Below are 22,596 nucleotides of genomic sequence, written 5' to 3' on the forward strand. Positions count from 1 at the left end.
TCACCATCGTGGTCAGTGCAGGATAGCGAGGTGGGGTGCATAGGGCCGGTTCGCCACTGATGCCAACCGGGGGCAGGAATCAAACTCAGGTTGCCTGACTCTGAGCGCAGTGCGCTGGCCATTACTGTCGGACGTATTCACCCCCTAAATTAGTGGATGTATCACTGCTGGTTCGGTAGACCCCCAAGCAAGGCCACTGGGTCCCCGTGCTCCCAGCCCCCCATGCCCCCCTCCGCAGGCTGTGAAACCACAATGCACACACGGATCACGTGTCCACGCCCCTTGTCAACGCGGTGTTAGTTAGGCATTCGTTTCATGTTGCGTGTCAGTGTGTTCTGTGTTAGAAAGGCATTCGTTTCATGTTGTGTTATGTTTGTGTTCATCGACCCCACAGACCAACACGTTTCAGGCCATTCTTGCAACAGATGGAGTGTTCTCTTTCTGCCTAAGCATCTTCCAGCACAACAGCATGAAGTGGCAACCGCTGAACAGGGACCCGAACCTGAACAAGGTTCTCATGGGTTACCACACGTGAGTAGTGCATACGGGCCTGGCGTGCGTGCCACGGTCATCTCGTTCGACAGAAACAAGCGACGGCTGCCACCGCTGCTGCTGCTGCAGCACAGACGGGCACAGCAGCGTGAGGGCTGGACACCATGACACTCCCGATGACGACGACTATCATTGTTGTTTTGCGTGCGTACCTCGCCTCGTCACAATAGGGTCAAATTCCCACTGCCGTTGACGACCATCTGCTGGCCGCAGTCGAACCTCCTCATTAAATGAAACAAATGATTTGTCACTGGTGCATTGGCAGTGGCGCACAAAAGACACTAACTCCACACATTCATCCATGGCACACCGTTCAAAGGAAAAGCGATGTGATGGGCATTGACCCTTCCTCATCGCATGTACATGAATGTTTAAAGAGGCAGGAGTGGTGCCTCATCTTGTTATCTCGAGATGTTATCACGTGGCAGTACCTTTTGGGGTTGCACTTTCCTCTAAGCTGAGCTTCCTCTTTGCTGAATTTTAACGAGCCATCTGACTTTCTATTTTGTTACGCTTGACTTCATCGAGCTTGTCCTGATGATGTTTGATATCGTTTAAAGTGCAGCGCCACGTATCTAATTGCTACACAAGTTGATTTTAGAAATGTGTTTTTCAACTTCCTGGTGAGCTGAGTATCAATTGTCGTGTTGTTCAACACTCGTTCAGATGACCATTAATTAGTTTGGCTGTGTCGGGTGTACGTATGCACGTTGAACTTCTTTCGCACCATACATAGCGAACCGTGCTAATCGGAGTTGCGGTGGAGAGTTCCTCACGACACGGATTTGCTCCGATTAATTAATCTATCTTACGTTTTACTCACCCTCCCTCACCTCTCTCTCTGACCCATCTCTCACCCATCCTCACCGATCCTCACCCAAGGGGAATATACAACGTGTTCTACAACGACCCGATCATGACCAAGAGTGTTGCGGTGCGCTACAGCCCGGACAGCGTGGTGGGCAACACAGGTGGGTCGCCCTCGCTGAGCCTTCGGCTCGCCGCGCTTCATCAAAATCTGAAAGTGGCCCGGCTCAAATTAGCATTGAGCACAGCGGTGCTCTTCTCCGGCTCAGAGCCCTGAGCCAGCGGTGGAAATTACACATTCCTATGGCAGGGACGAGTCTATAAGTAGGACAGCCACTGTTGGCTTCCCCACAAACTGGTATATATTGTATTGACCTTGAAGGGATGATGGGCCGAGTCAACCCCCAACCAGGATTTGAGCTCGAGGCCTTGTGATTGGGAGCCGCTCACTCTGCCGCTCACGCCAAGGTGCGGGTGAAACGGACATGACTTACAGTATGTTGAATATTATTTGGGTCTTTCGGTAAAGCCACGTAGATAGAATCATGATCAATGTAGAGCGTTGTGGGATGTCATTAGTATGAATGGCACCGTATACAGTGAAATTGTTATTATTGACAAGACAAAAAAGCCACAACCGATGCAAACGGTTTTCACAAGACCATGGCTTTGTGTCTTTTTCCTCTGGCAGGCCAAATGGGCACGTGGTTGTACCGACTGGAGACCAACAGCATTACCAACGTGAACAGCAAGCGGGATTGTCTGCGCTGGGTCAACACAGAGAAGAAGAGTAACCTTTGGTTCTGGAATCCATGTCCCTGCTCATACTGGCAAGGGAGGCTCGACTCTACGTTCATCAATGGGGACTTCATTCAAAACTATAACTTTCCTACCAAGCAGTTTGATGGTAATTAATGCAGTCAAATTATCTTCACCTCATTTCCATCAAGACTGATTTTTACGATTAATTTATTTTGTTTGATTGTTTTAGTCTCTTCTTCTTTAGCAATCCCTCAGAGTGTTGAGGTCGACAGTGTTCCATCGGTGTCTGCGGGTCTGAAGATTGGCGATCGTCAGACTCTGTCGTCGCAGTGCTGGTGCTCCACGTGTTTCCCCGCAGGACGCGTCGCCCTGGCTCGCTCGCGTGGCCTGCGACGCGCTGCTGTTGCGCCTGCAGCTGCGCCTGCAGCACCCGTTTTTCCTCCTCCTGTTGTCGTCTTAAGAGTTTCGGTTTGCTGAGATCCTGGGCAGTATTCTGGCCAGTGTCATTGTTGCACTTCTTCACATTGGCCTTGAGGACATCCTTAAAGCGCTTTTTCTCCCCTCCTCTTCCCCAATCTATCATTGTATAACTGGGGTGCAGCGGCGATTGCACGAGTGAGCGCACTGTGCTACGAACCTGGCGACCTGTGTTTGATTGCCAGCCATGGCTAACATCAGTTGTTGAGTGATAGCTGGCATCCCCAGACCCCTCACCAACCCACACTCACCGGCGTGGTGAAGGACGCCGGAGCAACTCCCACAACCGACGTCGCGGCACAGGGGAAGCCATCTAATAGGCGTTCACAATTCCTGCGAAGCCCAACGCTTTGGAGGTTCGCGTTTGAGATGACACTGGCGATCCGTTGGCCTTGAGATGATTTGGTGAGGTCGTCCGGTGAACCGCCGTGCTGCCCCTCTTTGTCAGGCGCGGCGTACACGCTGCAAAGCGTGTGGCAGAACCCTGACGGATCGGGCGTGCGCTGTTACTACGATGTTCGTGGCTCCCTCATCACGGGCCAGCACGAGCGCTTGCTGCCAACGCCCTGGGACCCGCCCAACAACCCCTGGTGGTTCTCCGACTACAGCTTGTTCTACTACTACTACAATGTGTACATCAGCCAGTGGCTACCGCGCGAAGCCAACAAATACAAACGTAAGCTTCTCTTTTAGCGCAGCCACTGAGTGCAGCGCCAAGGGAACAATGTGTCACGTGGACACCAACAGACGGAACTAGCAAGGTTGTGATAGGCAATGGTTAGAATGTTTCTTGAATTCAGCATGCTAATTATGAGGACTTGGGAAAAGAGATGATGGGAGGGATATCCAAAGTGCAGCTGTGTGAAGTGTAGTAGTGGGGTGGGTGAGTGAGTGAGTGGGTGAGTGGTGGATGAATGAATTAGTTGTGACCTTAAGTGTGGTGGTTGGGTGGGTGGGTGAGTGGGTGGATCAGTGAGTGTGTTGTTGTGACCTGCAGTGTGGTGGTTGAACACAGAGCACTTGAGTAAAAACAGTATGGTAGAGCGAGTCCCCAACATAGGTTGAGGAATCAATGAGTGAGGTTTACAGACACAAACAGGAACCATCGTAGTAGCAATATAAGAGTGATGATTACGCTACTGACCGCCCTTGACTGTAGTAAATCAGCTACCGGTGGTGGCAGTGTGGGGATGTGTTTATGAAGAAGCGGATTTACCGTGGCCGACGGCGATGATTCATATATTTTACAATCTCGCAACTAATGCACAAGAACGTATAACGTTTATGTTGTTTTGTGTTCACTTAACGATTCTGTGAGCCCACACATTCAGCCGAACGTTGTTCACTGATGCGCGACAGTCCAGGAGGTGCAGCCGTATAGCGACTGCTGCGTGAACTCGGGAGACAGCTCCTACTGCTCGCTCTACTACGAGAAGCGGCCTGCCGACTCCTGCTGGGGCTACAGGCCCCCCCGGTTCGGTGAGTGCTGCAAAAGCAGCCGGCCGTGTGGCTCACGGGACGTGTGGCTCACGGGACGTGTGGCTCACGGGACGTGTGGCTGACGGGACGTGTGGCTCACGGGACGTGTGGCTGACGGGACGTGTGGCTGACGGGACGTGTGGCTGACGGGACGTGTGGCTGACGGGACGTGTGGCTGACGGGACGTGTGGCTCACGGGACGTGTGGCTCACGGGACGTGTGGCTCACGGGACGTGTGGCTCACGGGACGTGTGGCTCACGGGACGTGTGGCTCACGGGACGTGTGGCTCACGGGACGTGTGGCTCACGGGACGTGTGGCTCACGGGACGTGTGGCTCACGGGACGTGTGGCTCACGGGACGTGTGGCTCACGGGACGTGTGGCTCACGGGATGCGAAATACACTCGAATTATTTTGGGAGCGGGGCCAGCTGTGCCTAGAAAGCTTGTCATTTTATCAGTTAAATTTGATTATTGTGGTCATGGCGCGTGCATGATATAATGCGTCTAAGAATTGATTCTTGGAATTATTTGAATGTATTTGTTGCAAGCTAAACACTAATACACCTTTAGGGAGGAGTGAAATGCCATTCTGCCAGCAGTGGCAGGGCTGCACCGTTACCTTTGTTTATTGGACTTGCTGCTCAATGCCCGTTTCATGTGAACGCTCGCGCCGCTGTGAAGGCTGGATGTACGGCGACCCGCACATCACGACCATGGATGGCGTGGGCTACACGTTCAACGGACTGGGCGAGTACGATCTTCTCATCGCCGACAATGGAAACGGGACCAAGTTCAGGATCCAGGGGCGCACGCAGCGCGCCGGCTTCAACCACACGTCCATGGCCACGAGCTTCGTGGCGCTGGTGGCGTGGCAGTTGGGCAGCCCCGCGGTGAGCGCCCAGCGGAGTGCTCCCGCGTGCTCCTTCACCCACGTTAAAGAATTTTCGCCACCTGAGAAACTCGACAAACTTGTTGGGGGGTTTTTTACGTTAAAAAAAACTTAACAAAGGCATTTTTTTTCATGTTGAAACGTGAGAACAGCACAATTGGCTGGCTGACTTGGCTCAGCTGAAGCCAGTCGTGCCTGCTCTTCAAGGTCCACATTGTGCCCAACCACCAATCACGCACCCACCTACTCAATTCCATAACTCACTCACCTGCAAAGACAAACATCCCCCGTGTAGCTTTCTCACAGATTGTCGGGGCAAGTGCTGTTACCGAGCACATATGAAGGCCGGCACAGCACACGAGGCGGTGGGTGGCCAGCTACATTTTTGCTGATGTTTACTACTTATTTGAGGCTGAGTCGACCTAGGCGAGGCCCAGGACCGGTTCAGATCATTGTCACCGTTGTTGGCCATGAGCAGGAATCGAACTCGAGTCGCCGGGTTCGTAGTGCAGTACGCTAACCAACGCCCCACCACTCCTCACACTCATTCACAAACCCCCTCGCTCACCCCCTCACCACACTGCAGGTCACAACTCTTCTCTTCCTGTTTCTTCCATCGCACTGCTCCACTTTGGAATGCCTGCCATTGTTCTCATTTCCCAAAAAAATGTATCTTGCTCAATTGAAGAAACGTGTTCAGTCTTTTCTATTACAACTTTGCTGGGGCTGTTTGTTTCTGGCCGCTTAACGTGTTGGGCCTGTGAGTCCGTGCTCCGGTGGTGATTTGAACAAAAGTAGATTGTTCTGCCCCCGCTGCTTCCACAATATCCACTGTAGGGTCGCGTTGCAGATTTAAGCATTCTGACATTCAGATTGAGGACAATTTAGGATCTCTTTTCAGATTGTGCATGTACTCATGCAACAAGTCATCGTGCTAACAGGAGAGACGTCGCCCAATGCCGCACGATATTTATTTCTGGAGGATAAAAGTGATTTCTACAGGATAAAAGTTTTTAGCTAAAATTGAGATCTTCCAAAATGTTGCGTCTTGGTCTAACTTGTGGATCTCTGCCTGCACCTAAAACCAGAGCCTACCCCAACAGCTCTGCACCTCACAGTCACAGTCAATTGTGTCTGTTAAATATTACAAGCTTTACAAAGTGCATAATTATTGTTATATATAATAGTTTACAGATACCTTCATCCATCCACTGCTGGATGAAAGCATCTCCAAGCTATGTTGATTGTATGACCATACTTCACCATACTGGTCAGTGCCCAGGACTGGTTCAGATCTCACTGGTCACTGCTATTCGCCGTGACTGGGAATCAGACGCAGGTCCGCGAGGTTTATATCCCTTGATTTAGCCCCAATACTAATAATCAATGATTTTAAATAGCAAAAAAGTTTCAATAATAATATTTTAGGCGCAATAACAATGCTCTTCATTGTTATTATGATTGCTTCCTTGCCCCCGCCAAATTTAGCAAGATATAAAATGCCCTTCAGCATTCTTCACCATGGCGACAGCTGCAGCAAACCCCAGACTGCGTTGTCGAAAAAGTGCCATTGTGCAAATCGCTACATTGAGCGGCCGGTTTCTTACTTGAGATGCCAATCCGCATGCTTTACGGTGTCAGGACAAGTCTCAGCTTGACAACCAGCTTCCTTTTAATCAACAGGTTGAATGGAAGTTGAATGTGGACAACACGACTTCCCTTTACCTGAATGGCGTTGTCTTCAACGTGACAGGTAAGTTTCCCTCTAACCACTTTTCCTGTAGCAAAGCAATTAGCCAACGGCAGAACACCAAGCCCGGCTGCCTTTGTCTCCCTCGTATCGATGTTTTACACCAGGGACTGTGTGTGCAAACATCTATCAAAATTGTGTATAAATATACAAAGACAAAGAGATCTCCCGTATAGCCTGAACAGACAGTAGGAGCAAGCGCTGTTACATATACACACAGCGGTGTCAATGTTTCTACCCCCGTAGGGAATCCCACGTCGATAAACGGGACCACGTTGATGGCGACCAACGGGAGCCTCCTGGCCTCGTTCTCGTCGGGCGCGTCCGTGACGGTCACGGCCACGGTGGGAGCGCTGCAGTTCCTCATCTCCCTGCCGGAGGCCATGCGCGGCAGGACCACGGGGCTGCTCGGTGAGGAAGGCCGTCGCGATGGCAACGAGAGGATGCTGCGTTGCGAAGGGCCCCGGCAAGCGCGTGACAACCCCCCCCCTCCTCCTCCTCCCTGCCGCGTGACAACCCCCCCCCTCCTCCCTCCTGCCGCGTGACACCCCCCCCCTCCTCCTCCCTCCTGCCGCGTGACACCCCCCCCCCTCCTCCTCCTCCCTGCCGCGTGACACCCCCCCCCTCCTCCTCCCTCCTGCCGCGTGACACCCCCCCCCTCCTCCTCCTCCCTGCCGCGTGACACCCCCCCCCCTCCTCCTCCTCCCTGCCGCGTGACACCCCCCCCCCTCCTCCCTCCTGCCGCGTGACACCCCCCCCCTCCTCCTCCCTCCTGCCGCGTGACAACCCCCCCCCTCCTCCCTCCTGCCGCGTGACACCCCCCCCCTCCTCCTCCCTCCTGCCGCGTGACACCCCCCCCCTCCTCCTCCCTCCTGCCGCGTGACACCCCCCCCCTCCTCCTCCCTCCTGCCGCGTGACACCCCCCCCCTCCTCCTCCCTCCTGCCGCGTGACACCCCCCCCCCTCCTCCTCCCTCCTGCCGCGTGACAACCCCCCTCCCTCCTCCTCCTCCCTGCCGCGTGACACCCCCCCCCTCCTCCTCCCTCCTGCCGCGTGACACCCCCCCCCCCCTCCTCCTCCTCCCTGCCGCGTGACACCCCCCCCCCTCCTCCCTCCTGCCGCGTGACACCCCCCCCCCCCTCCTCCTCCCTCCTGCCGCGTGACAACCCCCCTCCTCCTCCTCCTCCCTGCCGCGTGACACCCCCCCCCCTCCTCCTCCCTCCTGCCGCGTGACACCCCCCCCCCTCCTCCTCCCTGCCGCGTGACACCCCCCCCCTCCTCCTCCCTCCTGCCGCGTGACACCCCCCCCCTCCTCCTCCCTCCTGCCGCGTGACACCCCCCCCCCTCCTCCTCCCTCCTGCCGCGTGACAACCCCCCCCTCCTCCTCCCTCCTGCCGCGTGACACCCCCCCCTCCTCCTCCCTCCTGCCGCGTGACACCCCCCCCTCCTCCTCCCTCCTGCCGCGTGACACCCCCCCCTCCTCCTCCCTCCTGCCGCGTGACACCCCCCCCCTCCTCCTCCCTGCCGCGTGACAACCCCCCCCCTCCTCCTCCCTCCTGCCGCGTGACACCCCCCCCCCTTCTCCCTGCCGCGTGAAACCTTCTAGGAGTGTTCAACGGAAACAAGACCGATGACTTCCAGGCTTCCGACGGAACCATCCTGCCCTTCGACGGAACCACTCTTCCTTCAGAATCCAAGATATTTTACGAGTTTGGATCAACGTGTAAGTCCGTCTACGGTGTCGGGATCTTCAGACGCATGTTCATACGATTATTCGAGAACCCCCTTCATAAATCGGACCCTTATTTTCTCATAGACAGTTGAAACAGTAGAAACATCACTTGCCGATGTATGTTTTTCGTTTATCAACAATATTTAAAAGGGTTTAATCGGTAAAAATACACAAAACACTTGAGAATACAAAAAGCTCCACGCCAAGTCACATTGGAAACCAGACCGACTCTGTTCAAATTTGTTCAGAGTTGTGTCGATGATGCGTCGTAAATCAATCCAGGGTGGCACTGTATAAAAGTGGTAAATGTGGATCATCGTAAATCAGACGGCGTGAACTAGAGGCCGCCTGTATATATATCCATGCATGTCCCAGTAAGTCAAAGTGATTTGCTGCTCAAATGAGCATGTAGGGAGTGCTCACATCCTGATCACATCACTGAGACAGGGGTGCAAATTCCACATTCCTATAGTGGGGTGAATCTGTCCATAGGACAACCACGTTTTACTTGATCTCGCAACCTTCCAATTGCGAGCCACCTGGCCTGAGGCATTTTAATTCGCTACAGCTCTCCAGATTCACACCACATTTGTCAATACAAGCATCTGTGTGGTCAACTTTAATCAGCACCTGACGTTCATTTCCTCAGGGAAAGTTACTCCAAGCAGCTCCCTGTTTCAGTATGGAAGTGGAGAAAGCTGGGACATCTTCAACAACAACAACTTTGTTCCAACCTTCTACGAGCAGCTTCTCAGCGAGAGCAAAAACCTCGACACAATTACAAGCGCCTGCAAAGGCAACCAGGACTGCATTTTCGACGTTCTAAGTACCGGCGACCTTGATTTCGGCAAAGCAACTGTACAAGCCTCGGATGCTTTTATAAGCGAAAACAAAATCATCAGTAAGTGCCCAACCTCCGTAGCATTGTCATTGTTTTAACGTTAAAGTGTATTGAGATAAACTCGTTGGCTTCATATGCAACATTGTGTTTGCCAGCAACAACAATTAAATTGCATTTGTCTGACGGTGGCATTGGTTCTCTCAACAGGCAACTCGCCACCCAACATCACGGGACGCAACGTCATCCAAACGCGTCTGAACGAGGCCAGCAGCGTCCAATTGACCGTCACGGACCCAAACGGGGATAATGTCAACATCAGTATTACCCCAACGTCTGCAGATCTCAATATTTCAAGTACGAAAAGCACACACAAACAGGTTTTTCTACATCACACCCTAAGGGTGGGTGACTTATCACAAGCACGTGGAATTAATAGCCCATTATTTGCAAGTTAATTTGCATGTGTAATCTTAAATGACGTTTACACAATGTGTTTACACGACATGTGCAATGGGCAAGTCTCAGACAAGAAAGATGTCTTGTTATCCTCATGTCGCCCTTGCAAAAGAGATGTGACGTTTCAAAACGTCGTTAAACAAAGTCTGCGGTGGAATTCGATCGTGTAATTATCACTCAGAAATTGTAACCCACAGTCACAAATCTGCTCTTGGCAGCTGCTTGCTGGTGGTTCCACAAATGGCGATTGTGAAATCGCGGGAAGATAAACAAATGCTCTTGAATCCACCAACGATGCTGTTGACCACGACTCCCACGATGGCGCAGTGGTGACACTTGTGCCTCACAACAAGGGCCTGGGTTCCTGACTCGAGCCCGTGTTCTCTCCCCCTGTTATGCAGTTTGTCTGGTTTCTCTCATTTCCTCTCACAGAAATCACCATACCGTGCATTGAGCTGGGAGCTTCTGTACATTCAATGCACACCTTTGCGTGTTGTCATGTCTGTTTGTTTCCCGGCCTGCGCACATTTTTCTGTCATGGGGTCTTTCGTCATTTACAGATTTGGATATTTTGTGGTGGTTTGCCAATTTATTGAAATGTAGATGCGCCCTCCTGAAAAAGAGTATTCGGACTCAGCGTAGCGTACCTGGATAAACGCATAATGATTACGACTATGATCATCCTTATTTTACGTTGATCGTCGTGTGTCTCGCCAGGCGATGGCTTGGTGACGTGGCGGCCCACCTCGTCCCAGGAGGTGTTCGCTAGGGTCGTGGCCACGGACGGTGGCCTGGCCCCGACACTGATGGCGCTCAGCCTCACGCTGTGCAACTGCAGCGCCAAAAGCACCTGCCTCTACTCGGAGCCACTGTACAGCGTGCAACACAACCAGTCCATCTTCCAAGTGAGAGTTACGACAAGCAGTGACTTGTTAGTTACATAGACTACCGCTGTTGAAACCACTTAGTTAAATTCTTGATTATAGTGTTTGGCAATTACAGTACTTTGGCATTTTCAGTCAAAGACAAACACAAATAACATACCATTATTCAGTCTTAATACAATAAGCAGTGTGTGTATGTGAATCAACTGCGTATTTTTTTTGGAGGTGCACACAGCTCCGTTACTGAGGCCACGCGTTCTGCTGTCACGCTTGCTCCGTCTGGTCGACATGTCAGGTCGCCGGCTGCAACTGCTCGGACGGCTACGCCGGGCAGTTCTGTGAAGTGGACGTGGACGCCTGTGTGACCAACCCCTGCTACCCCGGCATCACCTGCATAGACCTGCCCCCTCCGTCTTTGGGCTACAATTGTGGTCCCTGCCCTGCGGGCTACACTGGCGATGGGGAAAAGTGTCTTGGTAAGTTGGCAGAGAAGTCCCTTGTGGCCTGGCCTCTGATATCCATGAATGTGCAGGAGTGGTGTTGGATCTTTAAGTAACCGAATGTAACCCCGGGTCTTTTCTCTATGTATTTCGCCAGACATTGATGAGTGCAACGTCACGTCCCCTTGCGGTGGTCATGGAAGCTGCACCAACAGCCCAGGATCCTTCAACTGCAGCTGCTTCCCCGGCTACAGAGACCCTCCCACCTGCCGGGACATCGACGAGTGTGCGGAGAACACGTCCATCTGCAACAACGCCACCGAAAACTGTCGCAACAATGAAGGGAATTACAGCTGCTTCCCCAGGCCAGGCCTCCCAGGTACGGCTGCAGTACTCGCAACTGACAGGGAATCCTGCAGCACAACGTGAGCATGAGGGCAGCTATCGATGAAAACAGCACAATCCATCAGCGGCCTTGTGATCTGATCGCAGCGATTTGTTTTTGATGGAGCACCCTTTACATTTGTACTGATAAACACTTTAACTGCACTTATTTATACAGTCCATTCTTGACACAACACTCTCACTGTCAAACGTTCAAACTCGATCAAATATGTTGCACTAAAGTAAAAATATATTGTCTCATACATCAGACATGCATTGTATGTCATGTCTAGCTCCCCATAAAAATACTGCTCTTCATCACGCTCCATCCTCTACTAAACAGGCAACAAGCCGCCAACTATCAACGGAAGTACCGAGGTTCAAGCGCGGTTGAATGAGTCGACGATTCTACAGATCACGGTCGTGGATCCTGAGTCAGACCCCATCACCCTGACGATCACTCCAATCTCTTCAGACTTCACAATTTATGGTAAATATATCATTGTCATAAAACGTTTATCCACCGTGTTAGACAAACCTTCGTGGCAGAAAGAGTCCAAACTGTACTCTGGGTAACTGCTTCCCAGCCATGATGCATGTCTTCATTTGTGTAATCACCATTGCCTGTTACCGGCTATGACATATGAATCATATAGATGAAAACTGACAAAGGAAATGGAACTAAAAGCTGATAGTTGCATAAATAAGTGTGGAGGGGTGTATGCTCAGGATTACACTAAGAGACAGGAAGTGGAACACACAGATAAGGGGCCAAATACAAATTAAAGACATTAAAATGTTCAGCAAAATAAGTGGGTTGAGCAGGACCCATCATGGCTAGGAGGGACGATGGCCAAGAGATAAGACTGGTGATGGACGTGAGAAAGAGACCACCACGTAGATGGAGAAATGCGATCAGTGCAAAAGCAGTAGTGAGTTGGATTGTGGCATTGCAGAGCTGTGTGAGGTGGCAATGACAGGTGAAGGCTTTCGTCCGACAATGGAATGGCCATGGTTAATGAAATTACTTGTTGATGTAGATGTATTCTTTGCAGTTGGGGCAGACATATACCTATCAGTGTCTATACATTGTGTAAATATAAGGTGTTCATATATTAATTTAAAAGAAGCCCTACGTGGGCACAATTGCCAGTGCATGCGTACTGCAGTCAGAACCCTGCCGCTGCCGTGCGTGAGGGACAGACCGCTAAACGATCGTCCTGACCACTCTCACCCTCCACGTGCGGTCGCTCTCCCCCAGCCAACGGCTCGGTGGGGTGGCGGCCCAGCTCCACGCAGGAGGCGTTGGTGTGGCTGGTGGCCTCGGACGGAGGGAGTTCATCGCGGGTGGCGCTCTCGCTCACCGTGTGCAACTGCAGCCGGAACGCCGTTTGCAACTCATCGCAGCTCAGCGGCTCCAACGACTCGGCGTCGTTTCAGGTGCTGAGGCACCCCGAGGATGGGTGTTGATATTCTCACGTGGCCGTAGCGTACTCTTGTAAAGCCGACCACGTGCACTGTGAGATGTTGTTGTGCATTCACAGCGATCGTGCCACTGACATGATGGGAATAACAAAAAACTATTACAGCTAAAGTGCATTCTATTTGCACTGTTCGGTATAGGCTACTTATTTATATATATACATGTATTTATGCGTGTGACTGGGCGTGTTCTTCACTGTAGAAATGCATAGAATATACGTGCTAGATTTAGAATAAGTGTGTTTACTCGCGTTGTTACGTGTGTGCTGTGTATGGGACAATCGACACCCGCGATAGCCTTGCGAACGAGATATTCAACCCCAAGTGATGATTACCCAGGTGAAATATTTTAATGAATAGAAACAAATACAATTACATAAAAATGAGAAACCACATTCACGTTTCCGAAAGGAGGCAGACAGACAACTACAGACAACTGAAACGATGGAAAAAAACATTCTCCCATTTACAACCGGCTCTTGCACGTCGGTGCTATATCAATATGTTCCCGATGGATGTGGCCTCTCTGCGCGCCCGTGGGTGTAGGTCGCGAGCTGCCTGTGCTCGAGCGGCTACGTTGGAACCTACTGTGACCAGGACTACGACGCCTGCGGGAAGAGCCCGTGTTTCTCCGGGGTGACCTGCACGGACCTACCCGCGCCATCGCTGAACTTCACGTGCGGACCTTGTCCTGTCGGGTACAGCGGCAACGGGAGGTCCTGTCTGGGTAAGCAACATCACGTCGGCCTTGTGACACGTCCCGGCGGGAGCGCATTCACCGCTTGTTGCAGAGGTTTGCGGCTCGAGCCCCGCAGCCGCCCTGGTTAATACTGCGGTGTGCTTATTAACTATAAAATGCTACATGCACCATCTGCTTCACAGTGGATGTTAAAGTTCCCCTGACATAATTCGAAATGAGTATGACATCGTGTGCCAATGTCATGGTCCAAATTGGCCAAATAAAAAAAATTACCTGCAAATGACTCAATTTGGATTACACGTAGCAAACGTGGCACCCTACTGGCAGACAAATGCCTGTTTGCAGGCCAGGTGCTCAGTCACCTTATGCCCACATTGACCGCTGCCACTGGGGGTGCCCTTTTGAATGTTTGAGATGATATGTGCTGTGACGCGCTCTGGGTTGCCGCAGTGTAAAGGGCACTGCGTACAAAAATGCATATTAACGAAACCATATCGGCTGAAGTTCTTGGTAAAATAAATGATCTTACTCTCGCTGACGCTGATATAGATTTGCAGATATACCAGATTCATAATAAATTGACACTGACGGTATTAAATAGTTGCAGCATTTTATTTTGAAGGACATCTTCACGTACAAATCATGATACACTTGTTATGGGGTTGACTTTAAAATCAATGATCGTTGATCTCAATTACGAGTCCAGCAGTTCACGTGCCTTGTGGCCAGGCCTCTGATATCCATGAATGTGCAGGAGTGGTGTTGGATCTTTAAGTAACCGAATGTGACCCCGGGTCTTTTCTCTATGTATTTCGCCAGACATTGATGAGTGCAACGTCACGTCCCCTTGCGGTGGTCATGGAAGCTGCACCAACAGCCCAGGATCCTTCAACTGCAGCTGCTTCCCCGGCTACAGAGACCCTCCCACCTGCCGGGACATCGACGAGTGTGCGGAGAACACGTCCATCTGCAACAACGCCACCGAAAACTGTCTTAACAAAGAAGGGAATTACAGCTGCTTCCCCAGGCCAGGCCTCCCAGGTACGGCTGCAGTACTCGCAACTGACAGGGAATCCTGCAGCACAACGTGAGCATGAGGGCAGCTATCGATGAAAACAGCACAATCCATCAGCGGCCTTGTGATCTGATCGCAGCGATTTGTTTTTGATGGAGCACCCTTCACACCGCAGTGTCTCAGAGCACCTTACACGCCATAAGTGGCTTGCATCTCATCTCCAACTTTTGTAAGGGCACCCCAAGTGGCAGCTGCTCTTGTGGGCAGAAGATGACTGACCACCTGGTCTACAAACGGGCGTTGGGCTGCCAGTAGGGTGGAGATGATTGCTATTTGTAATCCCATTTTAGTCATTTGGTAAATTTGAACCATGACGCCGGCACACAATGGTTGATTGACATCCGGCGATCTTAAACATTCACTGTGCAGCAGACAACTTGCATTTTATGGTTCATACCACCGCATTAATAACCAGGGTGGCCTGTTGGAATCGGACCGTGAACCTCTGCAATAAGCAATGAACATGCTACCACTGAGCGACGTCATTGTCCCATGATATTTACATTAAACGTGCACGTAATAACAAACATTTGTACTGATAAGCATTTTTACTGCACTTATTTATATAGTCCATTCTTGAGACAACACTCTCACTGTCAAACGTTCAAAACCGATCAAATATGTTGCACTGAAGTAAAAATGTATTGTCTAACACATCAGACATGCGTTGTATGTCATGTCTAGCTCCCCAAAAAATTACTGCTCTTCATCACGCTCCATCCTCTACTAAACAGGCAACAAGCCGCCAACTATCAACGGAAGTACCAAGGTTCAAGCGCGGTTGAATGAGTCGACGATTCTACAGATCACGGTCGTGGATCCCGAGTCAGACCCCATCACCCTGACGATCACTCCGAATTCTTCAGACTTCACAATTTACGGTAAATATATCATTGTCATAAAACGTTTATCCACCGTGTGTTAGACAAACCTTCATGGCAGGAAGAGTCTGAACTATACTCTGGGTAACTGCTTCCCAGCCATGATGCATGCCTTCATTTGTGTAATCACCATTGCATGTTACCGGCTATGACATATGAATCATAAAGATGAAAACTGACTAAGAAAATGAAACAAAAAGCTGATAGTTGCATAAATACGTGCGGATGGGTGTATGCTCAGGATTACACTGAGAGACAGGAAGTGGAACAAACAGATCAGGGGCCAAATACAAATTAAATACATCATATTTAATGTTCAGAAAAATAAGTGGTTTGAGCAGGACCCATCCTGGCTAGGAGGGACGATGGCCAAGAGATAAGACTGGTGATGGACGTGAGAAAGAGACCACCACGTAGATGGAGCAATGAGATCAGTGCAAGCGCAGTAGTAAGTAGGATTGTGGCATTGCAGAGCTGTGTGAGGTGGCAATGGCATGTGAAGGCCTTCGTCCGGCAATGGAATGGCCGTGGTTAATGAAATTACTTGTTGCTGTAGATGTCTTCTTTGCAGTTGCGGCAGTCGTTAAATTAAACCGACATATATTTATCAGTGTCCATACATTGTGTAAATATAAGGTGTTCATATATTAATTTAAAGGAAGCCCTACGTGGGCACAATTGCCAGTGCATGCGTACTGCAATCAGAACCCTGCCGCTGCCGTGCGTGAGGGACAGACAGCAGCTAAACGATCGTCCTGACCACTCTCACCCTCCACGTGCGGTCGCTCTCCCCCAGCCAACGGATCGGTGGGGTGGCGGCCCAGCTCCACGCGGGAGGCGTTGGTGTGGCTGGTGGCCTCGGACGGAGGGAGTTCATCGCGGGTGGCGCTCTCGCTCACCGTGTGCAACTGCAGCTGGAACGCCGCTTGCAACTTCTCGCAGCCGCTGCTCAGCAGCTCCAACGACTCGGCATCGTTTCAGGTGCCATAGGACCTCGAGGATGGGTGTTGATATTCTCCCGCGTGCTAGATTTAGAATAAGTGTGTGTACTCGCGTTGTTACGCGTGTGCTGTGTATGGGACAATCGATACCTGGGATAGCCTTGCGAACGAGATGTTCGATCCCAAGTGATGATTACCCAGGTGAAATATTTTAATGAATAGAAACAAATACAATTACATAAAAATGAGAAACCACATTCACGTTTCCGAGAGGAGGCAGACAGACAACTACAGACAACTGAAACGATGGAAAAAAACATTCTCCCATTTCCAAGTGGCCCTTGCACGTCGGTGGTATATCAACATGTTCCCAATGGATGTGGCCTCTCTGCGCGCCCGTGGGTGTAGGTCGCGAGCTGCCTGTGCTCGAGCGGCTACGTTGGAACCTACTGTGACCAGGACTACGACGCCTGCGGGAAGAGCCCGTGTTTCTCCGGGGTGACCTGCACGGACCTGCCCGCGCCATCGCTGAACTTCACGTGCGGACCTTGTCCTGTCGGGTACAGCGGCAACGGGAGGTCCTGTCTGGGTAAGCAACATCACGTCGGCCTTGTGAATGAGTTCTCAGCACAGCCTTAGGGCGCTCTGAGCCGGCGCAAGGAACTGGTGGATCCTATAGGGGAGCTGATTTGGACACCTGGGTGTTCATTCCCCGGAATTTCTCTGATGTCGGGAGTTCAAGTGTTTACTTTCACCCCAACTGCTTCGCGCCGTGTTGACCGCGTACCCTGGATCGTGTTTGAGTTGTATCTTTGGCGTTTTCTTTGGTTCGTGTCGTGTTCACTGCCAACCGTGGACCGTATGTGTATGTTGAACTTCTTTAGCACTGCACGTAGCCAACCGTGGTAATGGTGGAGGGACAACTAAACACTAAAAGCATTCTGAATGTTAGTGTAGTGGCGCTCTTTTCTCTCAAATGATGCTAAAATGTTGCTCTCAATGTTCAGCATTTTGAGGTGCAATTTGAATGTATGACACACCATAAAATAAACATCACAACATGTGCGCACTCCCAGAAGGATGTGTGGCGGATGGCATGTGTAAAAACACCTTATTTTTGTCGATGCGGAGACACATGCTTGTGACGGAGGGGTTTGGTCTGCTCGAACGTGGCCCTCGCATCTTTCCTCTTCTCGTTGTGCCAGACGTTGACGAGTGCGACGGCACTTCGCTTTGTGGCGGAGGCGGAAGCTGCACCAACAGCGCGGGCTCCTTCACCTGCAGCTGCTTGCCCGGCTACAGAGGCCACCTGTGCATGGACGTGAACGAGTGTGTGGAGAGCCCAAATGTCTGCAACAGCAGCCAAAACTGCATGAACACGCTCGGCAGTTTCCTGTGCACCTGCAAGCTGGGCACATCAGGTCAGGCCCATTCGTTGATATCTTAAGTCTTACATTCATAAGTGTGCAACTCTTATAAGCCAGGTCATCACGAGTGTGCAATTGCAGCAAAATCATATCAGTGAGTCCTAACAACAACAACAACTTGTAATTGTAGAGCATCCATAAGGTAACAGGAGTCTCGGAGAACACAATCGCACAGGGAGATCGGAAGAAAATGGGATGGAGCGAGCAAGGGAAGAAAGTTGCTTGCTCACCCACTCATTAATCCACTCACCCACACATTTACTCATCCACTCATTCGCTCACCCACTCACGAATCCACTCACCCACCCACTCACCACTCACTCACCCACCCAATCACGAATCCACTCACCCACCCACTAACGAATCCACTCACTCACCCACTCACCACTCACTTGCTCACTCACTCATCCACTCACTCGCTCACTCACCCACTCACGAATCCACTCACCCACCCACTCACTCGCTCACTCACTCACTAATCCACTTACTCATTCACCCGCTCACTTATCTACCCACTCGCTCGCTCACAAACTCACGAATCCACTTACTCACCCTCCCACTTGCTCATCATCCCACTCGCTCACTCACGAATCCACTTACTCGCCCACCTACTCGCTCATCCACCCACTCGCTCACTCAGCCATTCACTCAAAAACAGGAAGCAATTAAGGGAGTGTGACGGCTCGGGGTGAGAAAGAGGGTTTGAGGAGAGACGTGAATGCAGAGAGAGAGAGAGGGGGGGGCTGCATTGTTTACTGATAATGATGTTCCAGACGGCGACTTTCGTTAAAAGAGAACATAAATGACGAAGCGCTGTTGATGTGATTTTGCAATAACATAAAAATGTTGAGTCTGTTTGCAATTTCAATCCACGTGTGTGTTTTGTTTGTGTGGAGCAGGTAGCGACTGTACAGAGTCGCCGTGCCCCGGGCTGAGCTGCCCTGAGAGCTACTGCGATAACAACGGCACGTGCAGCGTCAACACGGCCACGTGCAGACTGCAGTGCTCTTGTGGAGACAGCTACAGGGGAGACAGCTGCCAGAACGGCAAGGAGATCATTCAGGCGAAGTTAAGATACACAGGTGACCGTGCGCACGCTGTACATCGCACGTGGGCAGAAAGGCGTCTGCGCTGGGCATGTACGATTCAGCCGTTTATACCGATTCTTATTCTCATGATACGTGCTACGAATGGTACCCAGAAGGATCGACCGGTTACGGTCTATGTCAGGGGTCCCCAACCCCCGGTCCGCGGACCGGTACCGGTCCGTGGCCTGTTAGGAACCGGGCGGCACAGCAGGAGGTGAGCGGTGGGCGAGCGAGCGAAGCTACATCATCTGTATTGACAGATGAAGCTACATCATCTGTATTGACAGATGAAGCTACATCATCTGCATTGACAGATGAAGCTTCATCATCTGCATTGACAGATGAAGCTACATCATCTGCATTGACAGATGAAGCTTCATCATCTGTATTGACAGATGAAGCTTCATCATCTGTGTTGACAGCCGGTGAAGAGGTCACAAGCAGTGGGGTTGGTGAGCTGTGGATGAACATGAACACGTTGCCAAAGTTCATCTCCTCCTCTTGCCCACAGATCTGAAAGCGAAATACCGGCTTGTCTTGGAGTTCTTAAATGAAAATTACAGAAATGAGTTAAATGATACCACAAGTGATTACTACACAGTGCATTCCAAGAACCACACCATGGCTGTGAGTATATTTCTGTGTAGTCTATGTTTCTGTAGCTTAGTTCTGAATGTGTTCTGTTCAATCTGGAGGATATTTGCTTGAGCCAATTTGCACTTATGGAATTAAGCTTTAATGATGAGACTGCATCCAGATCTTCAATGATATCTGTAAGCTGCTCACACAATCAACACAATTAACCCAAAAAAATCTATATTATGGATCACACAATCAAGTCTGGTTAAACCCAGGATGGACTGTAGGCAGGTCAGCCTGAATGTTTTAAACTGGCACAGATGTTCTTTTAAAGGGCTTCACATTTCACAAGCATAGAGAAGTGAGGGCATAACTTTGGATGAGAAGACCCTGGCGTTTCATTCGGAGTGACAGGCCAAGTAGCTTCCACACAGCGTTACACGACTGATGAGATATAATGTCACTCAATCGATTCAGAGTGATGTGTCACAGGGGGGAAATGCTTCCTCAGAATGTTGAGGTACGGCAGCCCCAATAGGGTCAACCCTGCCTTGCCCCGTGATGTGGCCACAAGGAGCACACACGGAGCACACAAACCACCAGGCCCACCTTGCATGTTTACTTATTGCTACCTTCAGGAATGAAATGCACTATCTAGTAATTATCCTGTCCTGAAGATGCTTGGCAGAGTTTCAAGTGAAATGTCATATCGAATTGCAAAATACATATTCTAGCAAAGTAAATATTTGTCAATCGTATGATGGAGATGTTTCCCAAATTACAGCTGTGTCCATGTCGAAGTAAATATATGTATTTAAACATCACTCGTCATCTACATTTGCATTGTTGCTGATCAAGATGAAATGTAGCGAGTAAGAACACCTTTCTTTCTGCAGGTTGCAGACAAACTGGGTGCGATTGAGATCTATGACAGCACAGCTCTCGCGGGCTTTAGGTAAGTGCTTTAAGCAAATACTTTGAGTACGATGTTTTACTTCCTGTCCTGAAGGCGAACTTAAAATAATCTCATGATTTAACTTCTGGTTCTGCATGGATTTCATCCGGGTTCTCATAGCCAAAACATTCCGATGCTGAAAAAGTACTCAATTGCAATAACACATCATAACATCGCCCCATATCGTGAAACTGCTGCAGACTGTGAAATGGAGCGCCTTCCTCCATGGACAGCCTTGCGCTATAAGAATGTCGCATCCACCACATGAACTCAGTTACTATTATTATTCTTGTTGTTCTGCTGTGCGTGTGAAACTGACTGCTGCGTTGTGTTTTTGTCCACACCAGTGGAACCAGTGGCTCGCAGCTGACAACCGTGATCATAGCCAGTTTCAAATATACGTCCCAAGCAAATGTGTTAACCATCTACAACGGCACACTCGAGCAACGCATTAATGCCTCGTTTAGCAAAAATAGAGTACTGGAACCCATCCACCTGAAAAATCTTACAGTGGAATCAATCGGTGAGTAGGGCTGTGTGACGTTGATATTCATGAAAAATTCAATCGCTGACTTAGCAACAACAGTGTTATGAAACACATCGGCTTTCACAGCCAATGTTACGATTCACAGTGGATTTGTGAGTTAGGCAACGAAATGAACCAGCCACATTTGCATCGTTAAGACCCTCCACCACCTGAAATAGACAACCAGAATCAAATGGCTCACCGGCAAGTTGAGAGAACAATTCTAAAAACCATATTTAGCGATTAGATATGACGTTCGCTTGAGAATAGATTCGGGAAGTCGGAGTAGAGTTCTAAAATAGTCTGACATCCTGGATTTTTATTCTGACTTGCTGGATTTTTTAGTGAGGACGTTTGATGCATCCTCAAATTTAACGTCCTGTCTAGTTGTTAAATTAGGTTATGAAGATTGTTCTCCAACTTAGCGGTTGGTGAGCTGAAACACAACGAAACGGCACGTTGAATGCTTGTACACATGACAATCTAATCTTGTTTGGTTATATCAGGTGGTGGAGGTCGCAACAACACAAATTTGGTCAGATCATCGCATGGCCTATGAATCATAATCATAAGGAACTCAACATCTAAAGAAACTGTTCTTGGAGGATACATATTTTTTTTAGTTTTCAGAGAACACACAAAAAAGTGAAAACAAATCAGATTTTTTGAAATATCTGTATTTACCGAAATGAATGGACCTTTGTGTACTGAACGGGACATGCCATTTCCTTAACGATCACAGCATGCAATTTAGAGAGTCTGTATTTACAAACATGAATGCAAAGTTGTGTTTCTATACTCATCATGAATGCAGCCAACACGTCCCCCCAAATTAACCTGTCCCTCCCACCTCTCCTTTGCCACAGTTCCCAGAGACGTCCTCCTCAACTACTACAGCTGCGACACAGTCTTCAAAGGCTACGTTTTAATCTTAGACAGCGCACAGGGAGTCATCTGCAAGTCCCCGTGCAGCGACACCAACTACTGCAAAAACGGTGGCACCTGCCAGCACCTGGCAGCTGGAGTCCAGTGCACGTGAGTTATGGAATTCATCATCATCAGCCATAATCAATCCACTGCTGGATGGAGACCTCCCCAATTCTATGCTGCAATGCAATGATCCATCTGCACACCAACCGATCTCATCGCTCCATATCCTCGGTAGACCTCTTCTCATACGCGCGTCCATTCGGATTGGAATTTGCGATGGAATTGTGCACATTTTTTTATGATAACGTTGTTGAATGCTGGTATGAAGGTTTATAACACAAAGTGTCCAGCAACATCGAGCACAATAGACAGTAAAGCAGATATATTTCTCGCGCGTTTATTGAAATAAGCTATATTATCGGCACTTGGGAAAAGAGAGGATGAGAGAGAGTTCCAAAGCTACCAACCAAGAGCATGGGTGATACAACAGCAGAAGAGGGCATGTACATTTCTTAAACACAGTACAGATGAAAGGAAACAACCTAGGTCATAGTGTCC

The 22,596-nt window shown here is 50.0% G+C and overlaps 1 protein-coding gene across 17 annotated transcripts in view; it reads left to right on the forward strand.

Annotated features, from left to right (window-relative positions):
• LOC133351196 (mucin-4-like) overlaps nucleotides 1-22,596 on the forward strand; it is a 62,645-nt gene that overhangs the window by 35,187 nt on the left and 4,862 nt on the right. For all 17 annotated transcript variants that reach the window (XM_061566224.1, XM_061566238.1, XM_061566239.1 and 14 more), the window contains 27 exons: nucleotides 395-531; nucleotides 1,435-1,523; nucleotides 2,051-2,266; nucleotides 3,047-3,274; nucleotides 3,958-4,077; nucleotides 4,761-4,969; nucleotides 6,652-6,721; nucleotides 6,965-7,129; nucleotides 8,324-8,440; nucleotides 9,099-9,350; nucleotides 9,498-9,644; nucleotides 10,464-10,651; nucleotides 10,926-11,106; nucleotides 11,228-11,449; nucleotides 11,798-11,944; nucleotides 12,716-12,894; nucleotides 13,483-13,663; nucleotides 14,456-14,677; nucleotides 15,446-15,592; nucleotides 16,389-16,573; nucleotides 16,942-17,122; nucleotides 17,739-17,954; nucleotides 18,860-19,042; nucleotides 19,560-19,675; nucleotides 20,524-20,582; nucleotides 20,930-21,105; nucleotides 21,975-22,143. In XM_061566224.1, the coding sequence (XP_061422208.1) occupies nucleotides 395-531; nucleotides 1,435-1,523; nucleotides 2,051-2,266; nucleotides 3,047-3,274; nucleotides 3,958-4,077; nucleotides 4,761-4,969; nucleotides 6,652-6,721; nucleotides 6,965-7,129; nucleotides 8,324-8,440; nucleotides 9,099-9,350; nucleotides 9,498-9,644; nucleotides 10,464-10,651; nucleotides 10,926-11,106; nucleotides 11,228-11,449; nucleotides 11,798-11,944; nucleotides 12,716-12,894; nucleotides 13,483-13,663; nucleotides 14,456-14,677; nucleotides 15,446-15,592; nucleotides 16,389-16,573; nucleotides 16,942-17,122; nucleotides 17,739-17,954; nucleotides 18,860-19,042; nucleotides 19,560-19,675; nucleotides 20,524-20,582; nucleotides 20,930-21,105; nucleotides 21,975-22,143 (4,502 nt within the window). The remainder of the gene's footprint in view (nucleotides 1-394; nucleotides 532-1,434; nucleotides 1,524-2,050; nucleotides 2,267-3,046; nucleotides 3,275-3,957; nucleotides 4,078-4,760; nucleotides 4,970-6,651; nucleotides 6,722-6,964; nucleotides 7,130-8,323; nucleotides 8,441-9,098; nucleotides 9,351-9,497; nucleotides 9,645-10,463; nucleotides 10,652-10,925; nucleotides 11,107-11,227; nucleotides 11,450-11,797; nucleotides 11,945-12,715; nucleotides 12,895-13,482; nucleotides 13,664-14,455; nucleotides 14,678-15,445; nucleotides 15,593-16,388; nucleotides 16,574-16,941; nucleotides 17,123-17,738; nucleotides 17,955-18,859; nucleotides 19,043-19,559; nucleotides 19,676-20,523; nucleotides 20,583-20,929; nucleotides 21,106-21,974; nucleotides 22,144-22,596) is intronic.

This window comes from Lethenteron reissneri, chromosome 36, assembly GCF_015708825.2.
Source record: "Lethenteron reissneri isolate LAM-NWPU_2019-01 chromosome 36, ASM1570882v1, whole genome shotgun sequence".
NCBI classification, from domain to species: domain Eukaryota; kingdom Metazoa; phylum Chordata; class Hyperoartia; order Petromyzontiformes; family Petromyzontidae; genus Lethenteron; species Lethenteron reissneri.